Source organism: Lissotriton helveticus, chromosome 12 (assembly GCF_964261635.1).
Source record: "Lissotriton helveticus chromosome 12, aLisHel1.1, whole genome shotgun sequence".
NCBI lineage: Eukaryota > Metazoa > Chordata > Amphibia > Caudata > Salamandridae > Lissotriton > Lissotriton helveticus.
In genome coordinates this window covers 278617092-278638833 of record NC_136073.1, presented here as the reverse complement: position 1 = coordinate 278638833, position 21742 = coordinate 278617092, and the positions used below count along the sequence as shown (strand labels likewise).

Genomic DNA, 21742 nt, shown 5'->3' with positions numbered 1-21742 from the left:
GAATTACTTGTTTTGTAAGTTTTGAGAGCAAAACTGACAAGAATAGCTAATGGGTACAGGAGCTGAAAAGTTGGCACAACCTCAATGGGGATATTGGATTCAAAATAATGCCTTCTTAAGAAGTCCAATTGAAACCGCAAGGGCTGACCACACGGATCATAAGGAAGGAAAATAGATAAGACACAACGCAACCACAAAATGTGGAATTGCAAATATGGTCAATGTCTGGATTCATGCACTTTCGCTTTGAATGCCAATGACTTTCACAGGTTAGCTACTGCATTTATTGCAGTTTTGAATAACAGTTTATTAAGAACCAAAGGTACCATTGCGTCTCACTGGCCTTAAGAAGCCCAACATCTGCAGTCAGAACTTAAACACAATGCCATCTTCATATCTCATTTACTTTTGGCCTTAAAAGTACTTAAACATGTCCGTGCTGGAGAATAACATACAGGTATCGAAATCAGCATAACACGAAGGGGTCTCCTGAAAATGTGATCTGGAGATGTGACCTGGGAGAATCTTCCTGACTTTACATCCTAGGTAACCTACTGAACATGAGAGGAACGTGCAAAAGTGGAATAAAGCTTGAGCCACGGGCCTATGAATCCTGGAGAGAGAAAGTGTTCCTTATTACAGGCAGTGCCGAAGTTCTATTATATACTGTTCTTAGCTTTAAAAAGAGTGAATGTCAGGACTCATTTGGGGTTCAGGGGTTTTTCACCCTGTGGTACCCTATACGTATGTGCGCTGCCTTTCATACATGTTGAAGCATGAGAGGTCAATGCATGGCAACTGCTAGAGTGCTGCCGCATTAAAAGTAAGGGCAGGGATGAATAAAGAGAGGTACGGACCCAAGTGCTCACTGGCAATCTAGATTACCCAATTCTCACTCTTCCTCATCACAGTCTCTCTGACCCACCCCCTGCAGAGTCCGACGGGTACATTTGACAACAGGCACATATGTAGGAGGTCAGCCATGTGCTCCTCAGACAAAGTCTTTGATTTAAAGCACTTACCATCACTCACACACAAGCGTCTACTGGACCTGGCTCCATCTTACTACAGCAACCCTCTTCTGTCTGCTTCACTAACTGCACATTTTAGACTATCCGGACAGCAAAGTACATAAGCAAAGCAAAGCAAAGCTCAAGAACAACTATGTGGGACAAGGCTCCAAAATATGCAATCCTCAGAACCAAAATGGAGCACTGAGATCCTCAAAACTTGTCTAGTTCCCTCTACTTTTGTAGCACAGCGCTGCCCAACTAGCAACAGAGATCACACAGACACAAATGCCACAGTGGGAGCACTTCCAAGGCTGCTTCACCCGCTATAGAGGTTTTTCAATTTAAGGCCCAGACAGCAGCCTTGTATGGTGCAGAACTTTGGGGTCCGCATTGCAAGCGTAGCTTTGAAGTAGGCGAAAATAAATTTGTCCGTAAGCTACCGTTATTACCAAACAGAACTCCAGTGCTTCCGGTTTTCCTTGACATTAACTTAAAACGCACTGACAGCCTTGCTGCATTACGCCCCCTCTTGTGCTGGATAAGAATCTGGACCACGGATGAGCTTGTCCATTATAAAAAGGGGCTAAAAGAGATAATGCCTTTTGGTCTTCTAAAAGATATTCCATGGTTCAAACACATTGCTACCTGGTTTACAAAAATAGGATTACTAAATTATTGGGAACATCCCCTTGAATTAACAAGGGCCTGTAGCAAGATAGTAAAATCGACATTTTGGAACTACTTAAGCAGTACCTTGCTACAAGATACCAGTTTGGGATCTTTAACTATATCGTTTCTCCAGTTTAAAGACACCCCTCAATTTAAATCCTTGCTGGATGAGGTAACCCTCCGGTGGCGAAATCGTTATACCTGAAATTCAGATATGGGGTTTTGTAAACCAATGATAAGAAATCCAAATGGGGCAGCAATCCAAATGATAAAGATTCTGATAAGTGTAGCTTCTGTAAAAATGTTTCCCTAGTCAAGGAAAATGGTATGCATAATGTATTTGTTTGTCCTGCATACCAATATCCAAGGGAAATATGGATTAAACCTTTATGTAATAACCTCAAATTAAGACATTGTAGCCAGGCAGAGCGGATCCTACGATCTGACACCACATGATTGGTGGTTTTTTGTGTATCAAGATTTCTCTGCAATGTAATGTATTTGAGAGCCAAAAATGGTTTGAAACTGTAACTGCAGTAGTATGCTACTCTAGTAATCAACGGACATAATCAGCCTATCCAATTTAATTTCAAATAATGATTGTTTTTAACTTTGGAAAAACCTGTGGACAACTAACTTTTAGAGATTTGACCTAATAGCAATACTGCTAATTCTGATGAAATATCTGCCTTTTTAAGAGAAACCCCTTTCTCTTTCTAAAACTCTTTTTAACAGTTTTATACTTATATTTATATTCATATTTACTGGATTTATAAATAAATGTTTTTACAACTAAATATGTTTTTATCTGTTGAATGAAGATGTACTGTGGAAATTCTGACCCCATCTCTGTTATTTGGCTTAACATTGTCGAGGTTGTATTATTGATGTGATTTTGATATTAATGTGATGTAATATCTTATGCACTTTTATGTTCTAAAATAGACCGAAAATAAAGTATTATTGTAAATGCCACAGCAGCAGGAAGAACTGCACTCTGGGAATGGGCACACCTTGCACTTCCTGCTTAGTGCCGTGGCTTAATATTACTCTTATTACAGATGCATTTTTTTGGACCAGTGAACGTGTTGGATGTTGACAGCAGCATAAATGAGCTACAGGAAAGTGATACAATTCCCCACAACTAAAAAATAGGATGAAATTGCTTTATATTGCTATAAAACGTCTGGGCAATATTTCTATTCAGTTTTTACCAAATGTATATTCATGGGCGTCCGCAGAATTTTTTCCAGGGGAGGGCAAAATGTTAACGTCATCACCATCCTCCGACATGATGTGGCCAGGTGGGAAACAAGAAACTATGGGGCACAGGAGGAGCCATGTACCTCTGAATGCCCCTCATGCTATTTTCCAAACTCTCTGCACTTGCTAGGATATTCCTGTCCATGTGACAGACCGGCTACCACGATGGCACTGCTGAGCTCCACAAGTATTTTCCATCTATAGATATTCTGTGTAATATGTACACCTTGTGCACTCATGTCTATCTGGGTGTGTGCAAAGAGCCACAGAGACTGCTTCTGGGGTAGATTCCAATTCGGCGTCAAGAGACCTTTGGTATACGTGCGCTCAATAAATTGCCTTTAACATAACAATAATCTTATACAAAGAGGCTGAGGCAATAGAGCATTGCACCTAACAAACAGTCCATGCACAGTCGTGTGTATGCAGCGGACATTTAAATAAATAAAATAAATAAAAACAAAATAACAGCAGGTTGGTCATCAGAGTCGAGAGTGGTGTAGAAATAGTAAAAGGGTGGATGGGAGATAGGCAGGTGGTGGGAGCTTACAGGCAGGCAGGTGGATAGTAGGTTAAAGGCAGGCAAATGGGTGGGAGGTTAGAAGAGGCAGGTGAATGGGAGACAGGCAATTGGATAGCAGGTTAGACGCAGGTGGGTGGGAGCTTAGCGCCGGAGGAGGCAGCAAGATGGGAGCTTAGATGCAGGCAGGTGTATGGGAGACATGCAGGTGGATAGTAGGTTATAGAGGCAGGTGGATGGGTGCTTAGAGGAGGCAGGTGGATGGGAAGGTAGAGGCAGACAGGTGGATGGGAGCTTAGAGGGAGGCAGGCAGGTGGCGGTTATTGGCAGATGGATGGATCCGACCAGGAAGTGATAGTGGTGGCTGTCTATTAAGTAAAAATGTAGTGACATACTCAAATGCATTCAAACTTCCCCAGACAGTGTGGTATATTGTTTCCTCCACGGGGCACTGTTGGTGTCAGGTGGAGCAGGGGCTGGCCTTGTACCCTTAAGTGGCCGGTGACTGCTCCATAATGCGGGGTGAACTTTTCTCCCATACACCTTTGGCTGCAAGGCCCTGTTTGTGCACATCGCTATAGTTAGTACTTTCGGTTGGCCATTTCCTTGCTTTTCCTGTTCTCAAGTTGGTCCAGACCTCACACGCAGCATCTCCTAAGGGTGCCAGGGGCAGGTGCGTGCTCCCTATCCCTGTCACCCGCTCGTGTCCAGGAATGTTTGGTGCTGATGCTGCTCTGAGCAGGCTTCATACTAGCCTCCTGTCCTCTGAGGTTGGAATGCCTGTCACACACACTGCACCATCTACAGGGTGCAAAGGGCATGTTCCTCCCCTTACCCAACCCCCACCCTCCTCCAGAACCTCTGGTTCAGGACTGTCATAGGGCTCAGAGCACACACCTTCCTCACCTCCTGCCCCCTGAGGTGGAAGCGTTCCTCACACAGGTGTCCATTCCCTCTCAGTACCAGGGCAGTAGCTGGCTGGAGCTCTGAGTAGGCCTCTTCCTGGGTGCTTCTTCCCTCTGGCGGGTCCGGCCCTCACACACAGCCCCAACAGACGAGAACCGCGGTCAGGTGCCCACCCGCTCAGAGCACCACGCCCCAGCCTCGAAGGCTCATCCACGCCACGCCTTAAAATATGCATTACTGGAGCCCCTACCACCAGGGGTTGAGGGTGAAAGCCAGGGTGCTAGGTCGCCAGTCTCCATTGATCATGGGGAGGTCTAGGTGCGTTGCCTCCGAAGCCTCCACATGTCCCCAAGTGTACCTGGCCACTGTGGTGCTGCTCTGTTGCGGACCGAGGCGCATTCAGAGCTGGACTCAGTCCTTTTACAATCCTAGCACTGCTTATTCCGAGGACTCCGGTTAAAACACTCACATAGACAGATCAAAAAGATTGACCTAAGTGCCCTTCAAGCAAAATATTTACATATTGTATGGTGAATGGGAGAGAGTGATGTACTGAGCATTCTATGAAGCAGGTGTGACTGCCACGTACATAGCATATCTCTGCTGTGAGAGTACCTTCTCAAAGCGGAATCCCACCATAGGTGTCCAGCGGGCAGGTATTTTCATAAAGAAGTGTCTGGTGTAGTGGGTACACATAGATCGTGCTAACGTCCATTCCGAGGCTGCACTTTGGATTAGAAAATGTCAGAAAAAGACATTCCCAGCAAAAGCTATTACTTCCTTTTTAGCTCGATTTGACAGGGGAAGGAATGAAGCACAGGAGAGGAAAGAGAGGGTAAGAGGCAGTTCTTGGAGATGAGTCACGGTTTTTCAGCAAGTAAGGAGCTAGACCGAGACAGAAAACAGGAGAGGTTATGACGTACTTGAAGCTGTGGGAGCAGGCAGGCCCGGACCTTCTCTCTTATCTTGCCGATCAGCCGTTTTCCCACTCATCAAGCAGGGCCTGCAGACAAGCACCATTGTGGAGGGCTGTCCTTGACCCTATGCGCGGTGCTTTACAGCATAAGATAGGTGGCGCAGCACTCCGTCATGACAGGGATTTGGAGCTGCTGGCCTAAAATATATAATGAAGAGGCCTGCTCGCAAAATTAAAAGATCCATCCATTCTAGTGTCACGGCAAGAGCTAGGACAGCAAGCAATATAAAAAAAGAATGGCACCTGCGCCACAGCACCAGTACCGCTGGCCTGGGTGATCCAGGGGGGGGCAAGTGCCCCTCCTTGCCCCCCCCTGCGGACGCCCATGTGTATATTACTACAGAAGGAGGGTAACCAATATCAGAATTACGTCTCCCTCTAAAACAAACCATACACCTTCTGCACAAATAAATCGGGCTCCAAGAGCATGTACTGTGTCTTGGACCAAAGGCAAGGAACCAAACTGTAGATTGCGAGTGTGGGTTTCACACCCTGGCTGACACTGACATCAGAGCTTTAGAAAACGGCTTTGAAGAGGAAGCTTTAAAATCCCATTAAAACAATTTCAGAACTCATTCCACACCTTAGGAGCCTAATACTTCCATTGTCTGAAGTGGATGACTTGCACGACTCAAAATGAAAGTTAATTGAGAGTTGGGAGAGATGCCTGGAGCATTCCTCGAATTTCTTCTTTTGTCGGTTCTGAGAGCAAAACTGAAGACAACACCTAATAGGTGCAGAAGCTGCAAAGTGGGCAGTCCCTCAATGGAGGCCCAGAAGGCACAATAATGTCATCTTAAGATTCCCGATGCAATCAACAAAGGGCTGCCCACTGACCACACGGAACCTAGGGCAGCAACATCAATAAGACACAAGACGACGAACAAATGTGGAGTTTCTACCATGGCCATTGTCTGGGTTCATACATTTTTGCATTGGATACCAATGACGTCTACTTTTTGTGTTGCACTGATAGCATTTTTGTATAACTCTGTGATAAAAATGCAAGGGACCATTGTGTCTTAATGGCCTTAATAAGCCCAACATCTATAATCATAATGTAAACGCAATGCAAGTATGTCCTTGACATTTGGCTTTAGAAGTACTTATAAATACTTAAAGGACTCAAGAAAAGCAGTGCTTGCCATGTTCTTGCATGTTCTATTGTCTTTCTCGGTGTAACTACCACTGGTTTGCTCTCTGTTTGTCACCCTTATCATACCAGCCCTGTTCCCCTTACTCTCAGCTTCTCTTGCCTGGTGCAAAAAGATTTAGAAGAACTTCCCTCCGATGACCTGCCTTGACAAGGACTCTCTGTATAAGGGTTTTACCATCTGAAAGCTGAGGTTGGAAAGGTGTATAAAGACTGAGCGCCATCTAGTGCCCGACGCCAAAATAACCAGCTGCAACTGCTTACGAAAAAGAACGATTAAAGCACATTGCTTGCCACCATTCTTAGACCAAAAAAGAGGTAGGAGTTTTTAGGCATTAACACATGTATGACATCCCTGAAGAATGTGTCACCCGTCCTTTGGCCCGAAGGGGATCAGGGAGAAGCAGATGAACTCACTGAGTGAGTGTTGTTACTAGGACACTCTTTGTGACCTGTTGCTACACAGCGCTCTACAGAAAGCACTTTGCCCTCTAGGCTACTTTATACCGCGTCAAACCCGTGACCGGTAAATTACACACACACAGATTCTTCTATCAAACGCAACAGGGAATATGTGGCGTACTGACCAGAGCTGCCAAACTTGAAACAATGGGGGTGGAGGGCATGGTGGGTCAAGCACGAATATCAGGCTCAGTCCAACACCCAGGATTATGTGATAATCACCTAAACGCCCAGTGCCTTAAAAAGGTGCAGCAATCTGGTCATTTTGTAAAGAGCTCCAATGTCCTTGAAAGAGGTGGTAAAACTGCAATAGCCAGCTTAGCTATCTTAAATGACTCTACCCCTAGGCCTTGCTGTATACACTGAGAAACCTGCAGCACGTGCCTCAGCCATGCTGTGACGGACTTGGCCCTCACTTGTCCGCCTCCTTGCTGAAGCCAGCCTTCCCACGTCCTACTTTCCCCCATGTAGGCTTGTTCCTGGAGTCATTTTTGTACGTCCATGCCTATTTACAAGGATGAAAGAAAGCTACAAGTAGTGCCCGTACGGGCTAGTGTTTGAAGTCTCTGAAAGGATCAATGTAACAGTGTGTCTGCTTCCTTAGGACCCTTCAGATCGCCTCGCTCAACCTATGAGACCTCTTCCTGTGCCAGACTCTGCTGCGGATTTCCTCCTGTGAGTGCTGTGCGCTATCTCAGTTCCACTCTTAAAACACAGCTGCATTGAAACATTTAAAAGACATTTGTGTTTCTTGCATACTTTTAGCTCAATCGACTGCTGCGTGCGGACTGAAGTGGAAAGCCTCTGTATCTATTATCTATGAGCGAGGGTGCGGCGCAAGTAGGGTGACCAACTGGCATGGGTGCAAATTCAGGACGGTGAGTGTAAAAATTCAGGACAAAGGGTCAAAATTCAGGACAAAAATTCCAGACAGGAGGTCAAAATTCAGGACAAAACTTCGGGACAAAAGGTAAGTTTTACAAACACATCCGAGGAGGTCGCGCAATAGTATATAAATAAGTAAATAGACAACCACTTAAGTACAAATCAAAATAAGTTTATATTATGTTGAGTCAATCGGTTTTTCAGTATGCCCGCAGCTTGCTACTTTAGACGATTCAAAACTCGCATCTCGCTCCAGCAGGTATTAGTCATCAGACAATGGTGAACCACACCTGAATATAAGTGAGGTCGCTTTTATTGTTGATTGAATACTTCTGGATATACAAGGAACTTTGCAGTGCCAGCCCCCAGTAAATAAACCGCCCCAACCCCCTCTCGAGCCTCCAAGGGAAACACCCGATCCAGCCAATCCGGCCTTGCCACCACCCTTCAATGGTGCCGCCCCTCGCCTTCACATAGACTGTCTCTCATGTGTATTTAATTTCTTTTTTAGGGTTAATCATCCCAAGTATGTAGGGCAGGGTGTCGGAGTGCGATACATCACACACACACACATTATATAGAGACAATGAATCACATAAATGTGAAAGTCAATGTATAGGAAATGTTACTTAATATAATGGGTGCTACAAGGTGTAATTCTTTCATCTATCATTCTGTCCTTCCATCTGTGTGCTCATCTATATCCAAACGTATTCAATCATTTGCAAATCTATCCGCCATATATCCTTCCTTCCATCCATCCCAATCCACCCTTTCACTCATCCGTCCGGTATTCAACCATATACTCTTTCACCCCAACCATCCGTACACTCATCCATCCACTCTTCCACCCATCCATCTATTCACTCATCCATCCAGCCATTTACCTTTTCATCCATCCAGCCATTCTTTCACTTACTCCTCCATCCATCCAGTCACTTCTCCTTCCACCCATTCACCCTTTCAGTCATTCATCCTCCCTTTCTCTCTCCATCCCCCTTTCACTTATCCATCCATCCATCCTTCCACCCATCCACTTATCCATTCATGAATCCATCCATCAAGGCTATTACTCATCCATCCTTTCATTCATCCATCCATCCGTTCATGTATCCATACACCCTTTCACTTCTTCACTCATTCATCCAACCTTTTTTCTGACTACCCCCTTTCACTCACTCAATCAATCCTTATATCCACTCTTTCACTCATCCATCCATCCACTTATCAATTCATCAGTCCATCCATCCTTTCACTCATCCATCAATCCATCCATCCTTTCACTCATCCATCCACCCATTCACTCACCTATCTACCCTTTCACTCATCCAGCCATCCTTTCACTCACTCATTCACCCATACAGCCATCTATTTACCTTTTCTTTCATCCATCCATCCTTTTTCATTATCTATCCATTCACCCTTTCATTCATCCATTCATCCTTTCACTAATCCATCCAGCCATTCACCCATTCCTTCACTTATTCACTTACCCGACTTTTCACATTATGAGCTGAGCCTTTGTCTGCAGAGTTGCAGACAGAAGAGGCACATCAAGAACTTCACCCTTGCTATAGTTCCGAAAGCAAGGGGTGCGGTGGTTGAGGGTTCACTATGCCCCTGCACATAGGCAACCTGAAAACTAAGAAGTCATGAATCGTGCATGATGCAAACTGCCAGGACATGAGGTGACTGTGACATGGTGGTGTTTCCAGGACTTTAAGTGGGGAAAAAAACCTGGGGGGGGTCTCTTCAAAGGGATGTTCGATGTCATTAAGGGCGTGGCTTAAAACACCTAGGCTAAAAATCTGTGCTTAGCATAGTGTTCCACCCGATTAGTATTTGCTGTTTTGGTCATTGCATCCAGATATATAATATAGCAAGTATCGTTATACCAACAACAAGCCAGGACTATTGGCTTTGTTAATGGTTGTTAGTTGCTTAAAATAAAAAAGCAGCAACCATGGCTTTGTTGAATATAATACTGATTTTTTTACTTGTTTCACAGGCTTCTTTATATTAACTGTATTCTCACGTTGCAGCATGGGTGTTTTACCTTGTATCTATCTTACAGAATGCCCTGCTGTACACTGAGGCAGGAGGAGGCCACCACAACAGCCCAGACTGCCCCCATTCTCATTCTGTATGTGGCAATCATAAGCCCATACAGAATAACAATGGGCGGGGTGGGGCTGCTCTTGTGCTCTAGGAGTGTGAGGTGGCCCCTCAGGGGACAGAGGCTTCTCGCAGGGGAGCAGTGCTGCTCCCTCCAAGGCCATATTTACGGACAAAAGGCGTCTGTAAAAGGGATCCTCACAGACGACGGACGTGAGGTCCAAATTACGGACCATCCGTGAAATTTACGGACGGTTGGGCAGCCTAGGCGCAAGGGCCAGAGCAGCCGACTGTGGAACCAGGTTCGAGTCTCAGCTTTGGCACATTATCCTGTGATTCTGGGTAAATCACTTAATCTGCCCATACCTCAGAAACAAAAATGAATGAGTCATTGTGTAATATAACGGGCGCTCATGTAAAGCGCTCCAATACCTTCGGGTGGAGTTCCCAAATCCCTGGTTTCTAATTATGTCTTAATGCTCTCACCATCTCAGCTGCGGCCTCTTTTCTCGCATCGCCTCACAGTAAATGAGAGTCACTACCACGTGCAGCTTGAACTTCGGCCTTAGAAAAAAGCCGCAGGATCTCCCAGGGCAATCAGTAGGAGTTAAAATTGCCATAAAACTGGTAGTTTATCACCTAAATTGTGACACTTGAGCATTCGGGCTGTAACAAAATATGCCCCAAATATTGGTGGATGTCCAACCACCTCTCGTCAGCACCCGCTCAATTTGAGGTCAGGGGAAGTGGTTTCCTGACAAGGGGCCGCAGTCGGCTCTGCTGGTGGAAAGTGTTGCTTAGAGCAGCTGCTGGGGAGAAAGCCCATGCAGGATCCATCTAACTTGGGAGGCAGTGGTCGAAGTGAGGGAAAAAAGTAGGGGAACTGTGGGCAGAGACTCCGAGGGCAGGGATAACCCAAGGATTGGATGAGTGGGCGGAATCAGAGGTGTGGTCAGAATGTGCCAAACATGCCGATTTTTTTGTATTTGTTTTGCATTTCACCGACGAGTTACAGCTTATTGTGTTATTTAATTCAACCAGTGGATACTCTTGTTTATTTAAGGTTTAATAGGAGTTATTGGCATTTAAATACATTCACAAAGTGGGATATATTTCCAATCACATAATGTCCCAAATACACTTAAAAGTGGAATCACAAGTCATTTGTCTCCAAGGCATGCAGTTTCTCTCATTAGCACTTCTCCTCCCTCCTTCCACAAGAGCAGTTCAAACATGAATCAGAAATATCCTAGTTTGCAAATGTTTACTATATAATTGTGGCTCTGCCATATTTGCCACATAATACATCATCCACTGTATAATCTTACAGTTTTAACTAATCATTTTTGTAGCTCAAAAGGATAAAAAGTTACAAAAAAATGTGACGTGAGTTGCTGCAAAGTGGACGGCCCTTTGCAAAGGTTGACTGATCACCTTTCTCACTGCTGCATTTGTATGTTATACTGATACTAATGAGGCAGAATCTTTGCAGAGACTTAACGTGTAAAAATGTCTAAATAATAAAATATAAGAAAATATGTTGCATTACGATGTAGCCTTTTTTTTGTTGCATAATTTAATCAACACTGCAACATAATTTTTTGCCCCATCGCTGCATAATTCCAGTGGCTCCAGAGCAGTTAGCACATGTTAAAAGTGCTTGTGCATGAAGCAAAGAGACTGTGAAGTTTGCAAACTAGGTTTGGTGTGTGTGCAAATCCTGAATTGCCGATCCTTGGTGAGTTGCAGCTACTACTGCTGAAACAAGGCCAATAGAGGTACCAATGGGTGAGGCGGACTGGCCTCGTTGGCAGGGCCGGTGGCGCCCTGTGCAACAATGTTTGTTGGTGCACCCAATGATCACCTATGCCTCGGACTCCCTCACCACCACCCTTTAACAGTCCCCCTCAAGTCTCCATAACCACACTCTTTCTCAGATGCATTTAATTTGATTTACAGCGCCACTCATACCAGTGTACGGTGTCAGAGCACTTTACATCACACACACTACACAGAGACAATCATTTATACGTGTGTAAATCACTGTATAGGAAATGTTACATAAGACAAAGGACTACAAGTTGTAGAAGCCACATGACAACCATACTAGTAGGCAGTATAGTTTAATAGCTCACTGTTCTATGTTAGGATTTTACCTTATAAACTGTAAGTAACAAAAGGATCTCTCTGACAAAAGCAGTAACCTACTAACCTAGTTAACATTATGTGCACTTTGTAATCTGCATGGTACATGTTCTTTGCAGCAGGCACATTAACCCTCTGTGCTACCTTTCCAGGAGTCAACCCTTCCACTAGACAAAACACCGATCTCTCTCTAGGAAGAACATTAATCACCGAAGTTATCATGACATTTTTAATGTTGCTGAAAATTACTGGAGGCCAGGAAGGGGGCAGCAACTTTTTTAAAAACCATAAGATACTTGCAAACACTACGCACCCACCCGAAATAGGTACCCAGTGCGGTCACACCGTTCGCACCGCCTTAACCTGCTCAAAGTTCACGTGACCTAAGTGACAGAGTCATAGTGACTGGATCACTGTTGCTCTAGGGTGTGCTGCTTCGTAGGCCTGCCTGCAAGACTGGAGATGAGCTTCAGTATGGATTGTGGTGGACAGGCCTTCAAGGTTAACTCACAATTGACGCCACTAGGGTACACCTGCTTGTGCTAAGACATCAGGCCTTCTAAGGTCTAGTGGGGACTTCTAAGGTCTAGCATAGGAATATGGTCCCTCAGTAAAGTGGTCTGGTGGACTGGTCATGAAGGCTGAACCCGGTCCCCCAGTCCAAATCCCACAGCTCTGGCCATAGTGCCACATCCTCTAACCCACTGAACACCATACGGCCTCACTGAGAGAAACTTGCACTGCCTTCAGCTACAACCTAATTGTGCCCGCTATAAACACTTGGATATGGCTCAATTAAAATGATGCACTGGATAAGAGTAATATGCTGCCTAAAAAAAAAAAGTAAAAGCAAACACTCATAGGGAATGCAAGATTAAGTAAAGCATGTGAAATGTAAGCAGAAACAACATGGTTACCTTAACAATTTCTCACTCACTATTCAGAAATCAACGAATGGTTTTACCTGAAAAGTTAAGGACATGGCTACTGGGCCCTGAAGGGAACCGTTTCAATGTCAATTGCTTATATCCTTACAAAACGTAAGCAGTATGGTTTAAAAATAACACATCCACAAACATAGAGCCATAGTACACATTTTATTTTCCAATCCACTCATCAACCAGGTATTACAATACATCCAGGAATGGTGAACTTCCCCACCTAAGGACAAAAATGCTGTTTAAAGTAAGACGAGAAAACAAAAGTAGCGCTTCACTGCAAAGTCTGTAAAGTGAGGCTGGTGTGTTTGGATGTGAATAAAACCAATCTGGCCACTTTGCACCCACTCTGTCTTGCTTTATTTAGTTATGTATTTATTTTTCATATTTAAAACCTTTTATTTCTCTCCATCCCGAGGCAGCACTTTGGAATAGATGATGTCAGAAAAAGGGCAGTTCCCGCAAGAGTGTTTTTCTTTTTTGGGTCCATTTCACAGGGAAGCAACTAAATGAAAGAAGGAAAGAGAGGTTGTGAACCGTTTCTTCAAGTCACGGTTTCCAGTAAGTTAGGAGCAAGACAGAAAGAGAGGGAATAATAGGAAGTGGGGGGGGGGGCAGCTGCCAGCACAGAAAAGAGGAGGACATTGTCCGTGTCTTCTCTGGGCAGTAAGGAAGAGACTGAGTCCTTTTCCTTCTCTGCCCATCCCCGAACGTCCACGAAAGCAAGCCGAGCCTTATCTGAATGCCTTGGCTATTTCTGCCGTCCTGGGGCAGAGTTTTTAAAAGAGAAAGTAGGGGAAAGGAATCTTTTTAATACACTTTAACCACTGTTGGGAGGGCCCCTCAGAAAACCAATCCTGCCAATATTTTCCCCATCAGCCCCTACCATGTAAAGCACTGTGGACAGCAAAAGTCCACAAAAGACCCCAACATGCTGGGCGAAATGAGACACAAAGTGTGAGTGTAATTTACCTTGTTTTATCAGAAGATAGATCCTATTATGGGTCTGTCATTGATGTAAATAATAAGTGTCGACAGTTCATTATTTTCTCCACAATTTCCCAGAAGTCACTGAGGTGGTGCTGCTTTGGACAAAAACACAGCCAGCCTGGCAGCACACTAGATGTGGCAGGTCGGATGTGGTACAGCCCCTGCAGCTTCACATCCGCTGGCCACCAAACGATGACATAAATGTAAGATTCAAAGGCTTGCTCCCGGACCTTCCTAGTGGCGAATGGGTGATGCTACTCATAGTTACTCACTTGAAAAATGTAAGTCTGCTGTGCTGTCAAGCCAAACTCTGCACATATTGACAATACCGTACACCACCAGCCCGGCCACCTCTAGCTTCAACTGCAATAGGGGTGAACATCAGCTTTTGATATCGTTCACTAAAAATAAAAGCATATCTTTGAAAAAAAGGAGTTTATAGACGTGGCACGAGTTTGAAAAAAATAGGTCCACATTTTTCATTTTAAAATTTTCAAGTCTAATCCATAGTATGCCTACTATGCTGGTAGGTGTCAGAACGTTTTGAGCTTTAAAGAAAAAAAAAGTTTGAATTGGCTGTGGAGTTCATATGTGGAACTCGCTAGCCAGATTGCTTTCATATGTTCCTTTTGATCTTTTTCACCAGTCTGATGCCTTACAGCAGAGCAAGTTTCCCGCAGATGTATTAACCTTTTCCATGCTCATGACGAGCTCAGCTCGTCATGAGGCACGGCACTCCGGTGCTCATGACGAGCTGAGCTCGTCATGAGCCGTGGAACGCTCACACGCGGGGATAATACCCCTGCTGTGCTGAGTGTTCCACGGGAACGGGTGTGGTTATGACGAGCTCAGCTCGTCATGAGCACACAAGCACTATGCCTCATGACGAGCTGAGCTCGTCATGAGCACCGGGGCGCTGTGCGCGCCCCCCGCACAGCGGGGTAATATGCCCCGCACAGATGGGGTTAAAAGCAGTTCCAACCAGGATAACTTGCCCACGGTGCTCAAGGCCTAAACTGCCAATGGGAGCACAGGGCGTACTTCTCAACATTTGATTGCCTCTCCCTTATCACTCACAGAAGCACAACAGCTAATTGATAATTTATTTATCTATTTCTGAGAGTTTGTCAATTTCTAAGAAGTCAATTTCGCTTTGCCAAGCAAATGAGGTAACTTGGTTAATGAGACATTGATTGATTTTACAAGAAGTGAGTCGTCCAGATGCTCAGGCATAATCCTCGAAGCTAAGGAATGCCAGCAGGCACCTGAGGAGGAGCACGCAGACGGCGACTTCAATTCAAGTACAACACCCCAAACCGGATGCTACATCCGTGTGTTCACTCACGGCTCCTTCAGCTCAATGCACCACCACCCTCAAACCGGAAGGTAAACCAGCTTGCTCACTCACGGCTCCTTCAGCTTAATGCATCCCCGTCCTCAAACCGGATGCGACACCCGCGTGCTCACTAACGGCTCCTTCAGCTCAAAGCAACACCGACCTCAAACCGGATGCGACGCCCGCGTGCTCACTCACGGCTCCTTCAGCTCACAGCACCACCTCAAACCGAATGCAACTTTTGTGTGCTCTCAGATAACACTCCCGGCTGCAGCTGTCCACTGAATGTTCACATAACAGACTTCAGCCAAGAAGTCATTCGTTGGATGCCTCCATGACACACCTGAGGGTGGTCCAGGGAATAAATGTGTATAATAAATGCTCACAGACATTACTCGGGTTGTGAGTGTCTCTGGTTTCAAATAACGCTCTAGACTGCCGGTGTCTCATGGATGCTCACTGATAACATTCTGGGTAGGAGGATGTCTCCTCAATGCTCATGTCTGAACCTGTGGCGGGTGACTCTAAGCTACAGTGGTCTGGTGATGATCCACAATACCACTCCAGGCAGAAGGCGTCTTCTGGTCACCCACTTGCACCAATCTAAGTTGGAAGGAGATGCAACCACACTCACAAAGGAACTTTAGGCTCAAGGTGCCTTCCAGGTCCTCACTCTTCTGTTTGAGGAAGGGGTGCCCTGATATTCACAGATAATACTCCAGTATAGCTGTTCCTACTGGGTGGGTGCGCATCCAAGATGCACCGAGGGATGATGGGGAATTCTGTTCACAAACATTGATATAAGCTGAAGGTGCTACCTGACAACTTAGTAAACACAGGAGGCTGCAGATGTCTCTGGATGCACAGACTAACCTGTTGATGACAGTTCACAGGCATCAGTAGCCAGTGTCCCACAAGGGGCTCTTAAATAGTAGTTGAAGCGTCTGAGGCTTGTAGGTTTGGTGCCCCAGAATCCTTAGTGTTAAAAGCTGCGGCTCAGTGAGTTCCCCTTCGATTGTCAGATCACAACTGAGATTTGGAAAGAGTTGTGAATGATCAGCTCCACCACACAGGGACCCAGAGAGCCCTTGGCTGCTCACGGGAGCCCTTGATGTAAAGCCTGTCTGTGTACTGAGTGCTCACACCAGGGTCTGCAGAGAAGATTCCAAGGTCGGTACACATTTCCTCACTTGAACAGACGGTATTCTTTTGGAGTTTTGATCCAGGTGGGAAATGCTTGACACCTTAGCTCCTTCCAGGCCTTTTGATATGTGGTTGCCGCCTGCTTGTAATCCCAAAATGTTTCCAGATTTACAGTGCTGTAGAAAAAGACAAGCACAAATTAGTGTTACTTTAGGTTTCCTGAGCACTTGCTCATACAATGAGAAAATAATCTGATTTGTAGGAATGCGCTTAAGAAATTCACAGGCAAGTGTTGTGTTTAGAAGACACCATCCACTGAACGCATCCATGAAGAGGATTGATTCTTCACAGACAAAAGAATAAGCAAACATTGAAACCTCCCTTCAGACGACAGACCTCACCAGACCCAGCCATATTATACACAGTACATAAACGATTCATTCATCCTCTGCGTACTGTGTGTACTTTGCTAGGCACAGTTTAGCATGTCTTCCTACAACATCACAACTATACTGACCATTGATCAGAGCCAGCTGTCTGTTCTTGCCCAAATTAGTGAGACATAGATGTACAGTGGCAAGATCCATGCCACTGTCACAGACGAGGACAGCCTGAATGGGTGTACTGACTAGGCCAGAATCCACTTCAGAACCCAAGGTTAACCCTACTAATCCCTTGTAAGTAAGTAAGTAATGTTTATTGTATAAAGTGAATTAAAACTAATACAAAGAATGGAGGTAAAAAGTACATGATTCACGAGAATAGCAAAAACAAGTAATTAAAACAGATAAAGGAACGTTTGCTGATAAAAAGCTGTGGCAAGCGTTACTAGGGCCATTAAGCCTAATGACCTCAAGTCCTTTGATTGTTCATTAATACCTTGGGGAATGTACTACCACTTGCACTGGTTCTTGTTGCCTTATGGGCAGTGTTAGTAGCTTCCTTGGTGCTGACCTTAGGACAATTGTCAACAAAAGTGTGCCTCCCAGACCATACATACATTTACATACATTTCTACTATAGGAATCTACAGTCTTCTTATACCTGTCCATAAAATGACCTTTTTCTTTCGTTATCTTTTCCAAATGAATATTGCTGCCGTGATTAATTTGCAATTTGCGAATTTATATTTTTTCCTATTCAAGTTATGTACACATTTTTAAATATACATAGACTATTTACAAATTACACCATGACAACAGAAGACAATAGGTATTCAATAAATAAATAAACTGCATTTTGTGCAACGTGAGAAGTGTTAAGTTGCAGTAATCTATGTCTAATGATTATTTTAACAAATGTTACATTCACAAAAACATCAAAATGACTGACATTACAGTGCTTTATTACTTATATGCAACACATATTTACAAACTCCTCACACCTCAATTCCTTTGAGGATGAATCTTACATTTCAAAAACAACAAATGTTATGGCCTAACTGGTGTCCCTAGGGTGATTTTTGTAGGGACTGTGCCAGTACCTGGTGGACTCTGATCAGACCTCTCCCAAAGAATTGGGAAAGAAGGCAGACAAATGGGTCTGAACCAGGGATAAGTAGAAAAATAATGATGGTGGCGGTGACCAGAAGAAGCAAGATTCTTCTAAGGCCCAAGAGAAGGCTGGGCAGAAGGGTAAAGACAAAAAGGAGTCTTTCTTGAAAACGTATCATCAGCTGTCACATAGAACGTGGATACTCCATATTTAGATACATACCGCTTCCACTATATATCAGCCCTAAAGAAAGTTAAGGCATAACATGTGGCTCGACGAAACACATGTTGGCTGACAGTCTAAGTTATACTACTGCTGTTTCAACTGGATGTACAGAAACTTTCCCTTTGGCTTGAATTGATAAATTGGATTAAAGTGGACTAATAATATACAACCCTTTGATTGGACGTCTGACTTTGTTTGAGCATTGAGTGCTCAGAACCTTTGCTTACAATTAAATGTATGTTTGGACAGTGTGGGTGTACGCCCAGAGTTCTGTCTATGTGTGCTGTTGAAGTGTGGTATGTGACTGATGTTGTTCATTGTGTTTGCCACTGATATGACTTTGCAGCGTGTTAAACGTATCACAATAGCCGACTGAGAACAGCTCTCTCATCATTCTCTGATTAAATAAGTGCTTCACAGATAAGGAACTTGTTAGGACAGATAAATGCTAGTATAATGGTAGGTAGTGAACACACTAAGCCGCAATACTCTGGTCATAAACCATCTGTTTCCAAGTAATCTTTGGTAATTCAATATGCTGATGGTTAGTTTTCACACAAGATTCTTGTTGGACTATGATTAACAAGAGGAACAATATATGTCGGGTTCAGACACAGTTTAGGTTGGTTACGTAAAAGTAATTAAGTAACTCCTGGCAATTGATATAGTGGTATCCCAACACATAATTATTATAGAGTGTAAGCCTTAAATAATAAAACAAAAATATTAACACCATGGTCTAATACAATGAAACGTCAAACTAATACAAGACGCTAGAGAAGGATATGGGAAGTGTGCACAGTCGACCATTATGGTACATTCTGTAGAATTGTGAAAATGATTAGCTTAAAAATAATACTGAAGTAGCCCACGTGCACAGAAACAAGCTACTGATAAATTGGTTTTTAAGATTAGTCCTTTGTTTCTTTTAATATGAGTCACATCCTTGATCATTCTCCTTAGGATGTCATAAAAGATAAAAGGCTGAAATGAGTCGACTTTAACATGCAAGAGATCTACTGAAAAACTGTTAAATAAGAGACGGAGTGCTACAGCAAATAAGGGAAACTAAGCTAAATCCTACACTGTCAAGAAATTCAAGTCAAGGTGTGTTATTCAAGGACTCCTTGGAGTAGAAGAATGAACAAGTTACTTACCCTCAGTAACACTGTTTCTAGAAGTGACTATCTAGCAGTAGATTCCTCATCTTTTGAATATTTCCCAGGAGTCCACTGAATCTGGAAACATATTAGCAATACGCATGCGTGCCGGAAGGTGGCACTATGCGACATCGCACTGATGCCGTTTCACTCTGGAAATAATGTAAGGTGCCTATGTAGGTGCCACTCCCGTGCATTGACAACAGTTGCTTTCAAGACTGTCTGTGCCCCCAGACGCGGAGCCTCAGTAAGCAAATTGTTGTGACCAGTGTGCAGATTCCTAGATCTTATTATTGGATAGAGACAACCACATAATGGGGAGGACAGGAGGGCCGGGGAGAAATTTGCAGCTAGAGTCTCTACCACATAGAGTGTTACTAAAGGTAAGTCTGTGGATGAACTCAAACCAGAAAGTCCTGCAGGAACGAGTGACAAAATGCCACTCTCAGAAAACGGGACTATTCAGACAAGTGTTTTGTGAATGTAAGGAGGGACGCCCACGTCACCACCAGGCAGGTGTCCAGGACAGGGACTCCACATGTCAACACAGCGGTAGCAGCTTTGGTCCTGGTAGAATGAGCATGTAGTCCTTCCAGAGGCTGCTTTTTAGCAGATCATAATGCAGAGCACAACCCAGCGAGAGATGTTTCTCTTCTGCACAGCCTGGCCCTTTATTGCTCCAGAGAACCCCCATAAAGAGCTTTCTCAAGAGTATCAGCGGAAAGGCATAAGGCATACAAGAATTTTGCGTTCCAATCAAGGTGAAAAGCATCTCCAATCGAGAGACACCTCAGAAACGCCAACACGTAAAAGTGCGGACATTGAGCTTTCTCAGCAATGGCAAACAGATCGAGCCAAGGTTCTCCACATTTGTGGAAGAGACCTTCTGCCTCCTCCGAATGTAAATGCCACTCACGATCTCCTAGGCTCCGATGGCTGAGCTCGTCCGCCCTGGCATTTAACAATCCTGCCAGGTGGCCCAGACATTCCCAAAGGTGAATGGCCTCCTTGCACAGGGTTCATGATCCCACCCATTCTGTCTGCCTGTTGCAGTACCACAAGACGGTGGTGTTCATGAGCACTTGTACCAGCCTCCTCTTGATGGGTGGAAGGAAGGCTTTCAACGAGGGGTTGGCCTAACGGCTAAGGCGCTCGACCTCGGACCTGGGGATCTGGGTTCGAGTCTCGGTAACGACGCCAAAAAAAAACCTGTGATTCTGGGCAAATCACTTAATCTCCCTGTGCCTAAAATGAAAGTGTGTCCTCATGTAACGTAACTGGTGCTATGTAAAGCGCTCTGATAACTGATTCCCTTCGGTTCTAGTTCGCGCTATATAAAACTCTACAAAAAAACAACAAAAAAACGCAAAGCGGATAGCCCTCCGCTCCAGAAGGCTGATATGGAGCCAGGACTCCACCAGAGCAGAGGCCTCCCACCCCTGGTATACAGCGGTTTGCTATGGCTTGGCAGGACCTTTACCGTTCCCGCCAAGCCATAGCAAACTGTGCTCTGCTTCTAGCGAGCAAGAGCATAAAAAATGCTCTTGGTTGCTAGAAAGGGGGCACAATTGCTTTTACATAGAGGGAGCCGGCAGGGACCGTGGGGCCTGCAGGCACTCTCCACAGTCCCCATTAGTGGTGAGTAGGTGCCCTGGGTGGGACTAGCGGTACAAAAGGGGGTGGTGATGGACGGAGCATCTGAATCAATCAAACACTCGCACCCAGTCAAAAGATCTGGGTTTAATCCATCACTGTTCTTTAACCCACTCTGCCACCCCAGTTCAGACATGGCTATATGCAAATCAGTCTGACCCTGTGCCTCATGGGAACAGTCCAGCCCGAACTGCCAAGCCATGTCTTCCCTGGACCGTAAACAAGCTTCCGAGGACCGGTTTCTGGCATTCCAGCCGTCTTCAGCCCGGCTTGCTTGAATCCAGTGGCAAAGTGAGCAAGGGACTCTCATCTGAGCATACCCGGCCACACTTATGGCGGCCAAAAGCGGTACGAAAGGGGGTGGTGATGGACGGAGCATCTGAATCAATCAAACACTCACACCCAGTCAAAAGATCTGGGTTTTAATCCATCACTGTTCTTTAGCCCACTCTGCCACCCCAGTTCAGACATGGCTATATGCAAATCAGTCTGACCCTGTGCCTCATGGGAACAGTCCAGCCCGAACTGCCAAGCCATGTCCTCCCTGGACCGGAAACAAGCTTCCGAGGACCGGTTTCTGGCATTCCAGCCGTCTTCAGCCCAGCTTGCTTGAATCCAGTGGCAAAGTGAGCAAGGGACTCACGTCTGAGCATACCCTGCCACACTTATGGTGGCCAAAAGCGGTACAAAAAGGGG

At 44.9% G+C, this 21742-nt stretch overlaps 1 protein-coding gene across 1 annotated transcript in view; it reads right to left on the bottom strand.

Moving 5' to 3' along the window:
• Window positions 1–13191: 13191 nt before the first annotated feature.
• The window catches only part of ADAT1 (adenosine deaminase tRNA specific 1), a 121416-nt gene continuing 112865 nt past the window's right edge, over window positions 13192–21742 (bottom strand). The window contains exons 10-11 of the mRNA XM_078669208.1: window positions 15535–16690; window positions 13192–15471 (exon numbers count right to left, since the gene is read on the bottom strand). Of these exons, the coding sequence (XP_078525334.1) occupies window positions 16558–16690 (133 nt within the window). The 3' untranslated portion in view covers window positions 13192–15471; window positions 15535–16557. The remainder of the gene's footprint in view (window positions 15472–15534; window positions 16691–21742) is intronic.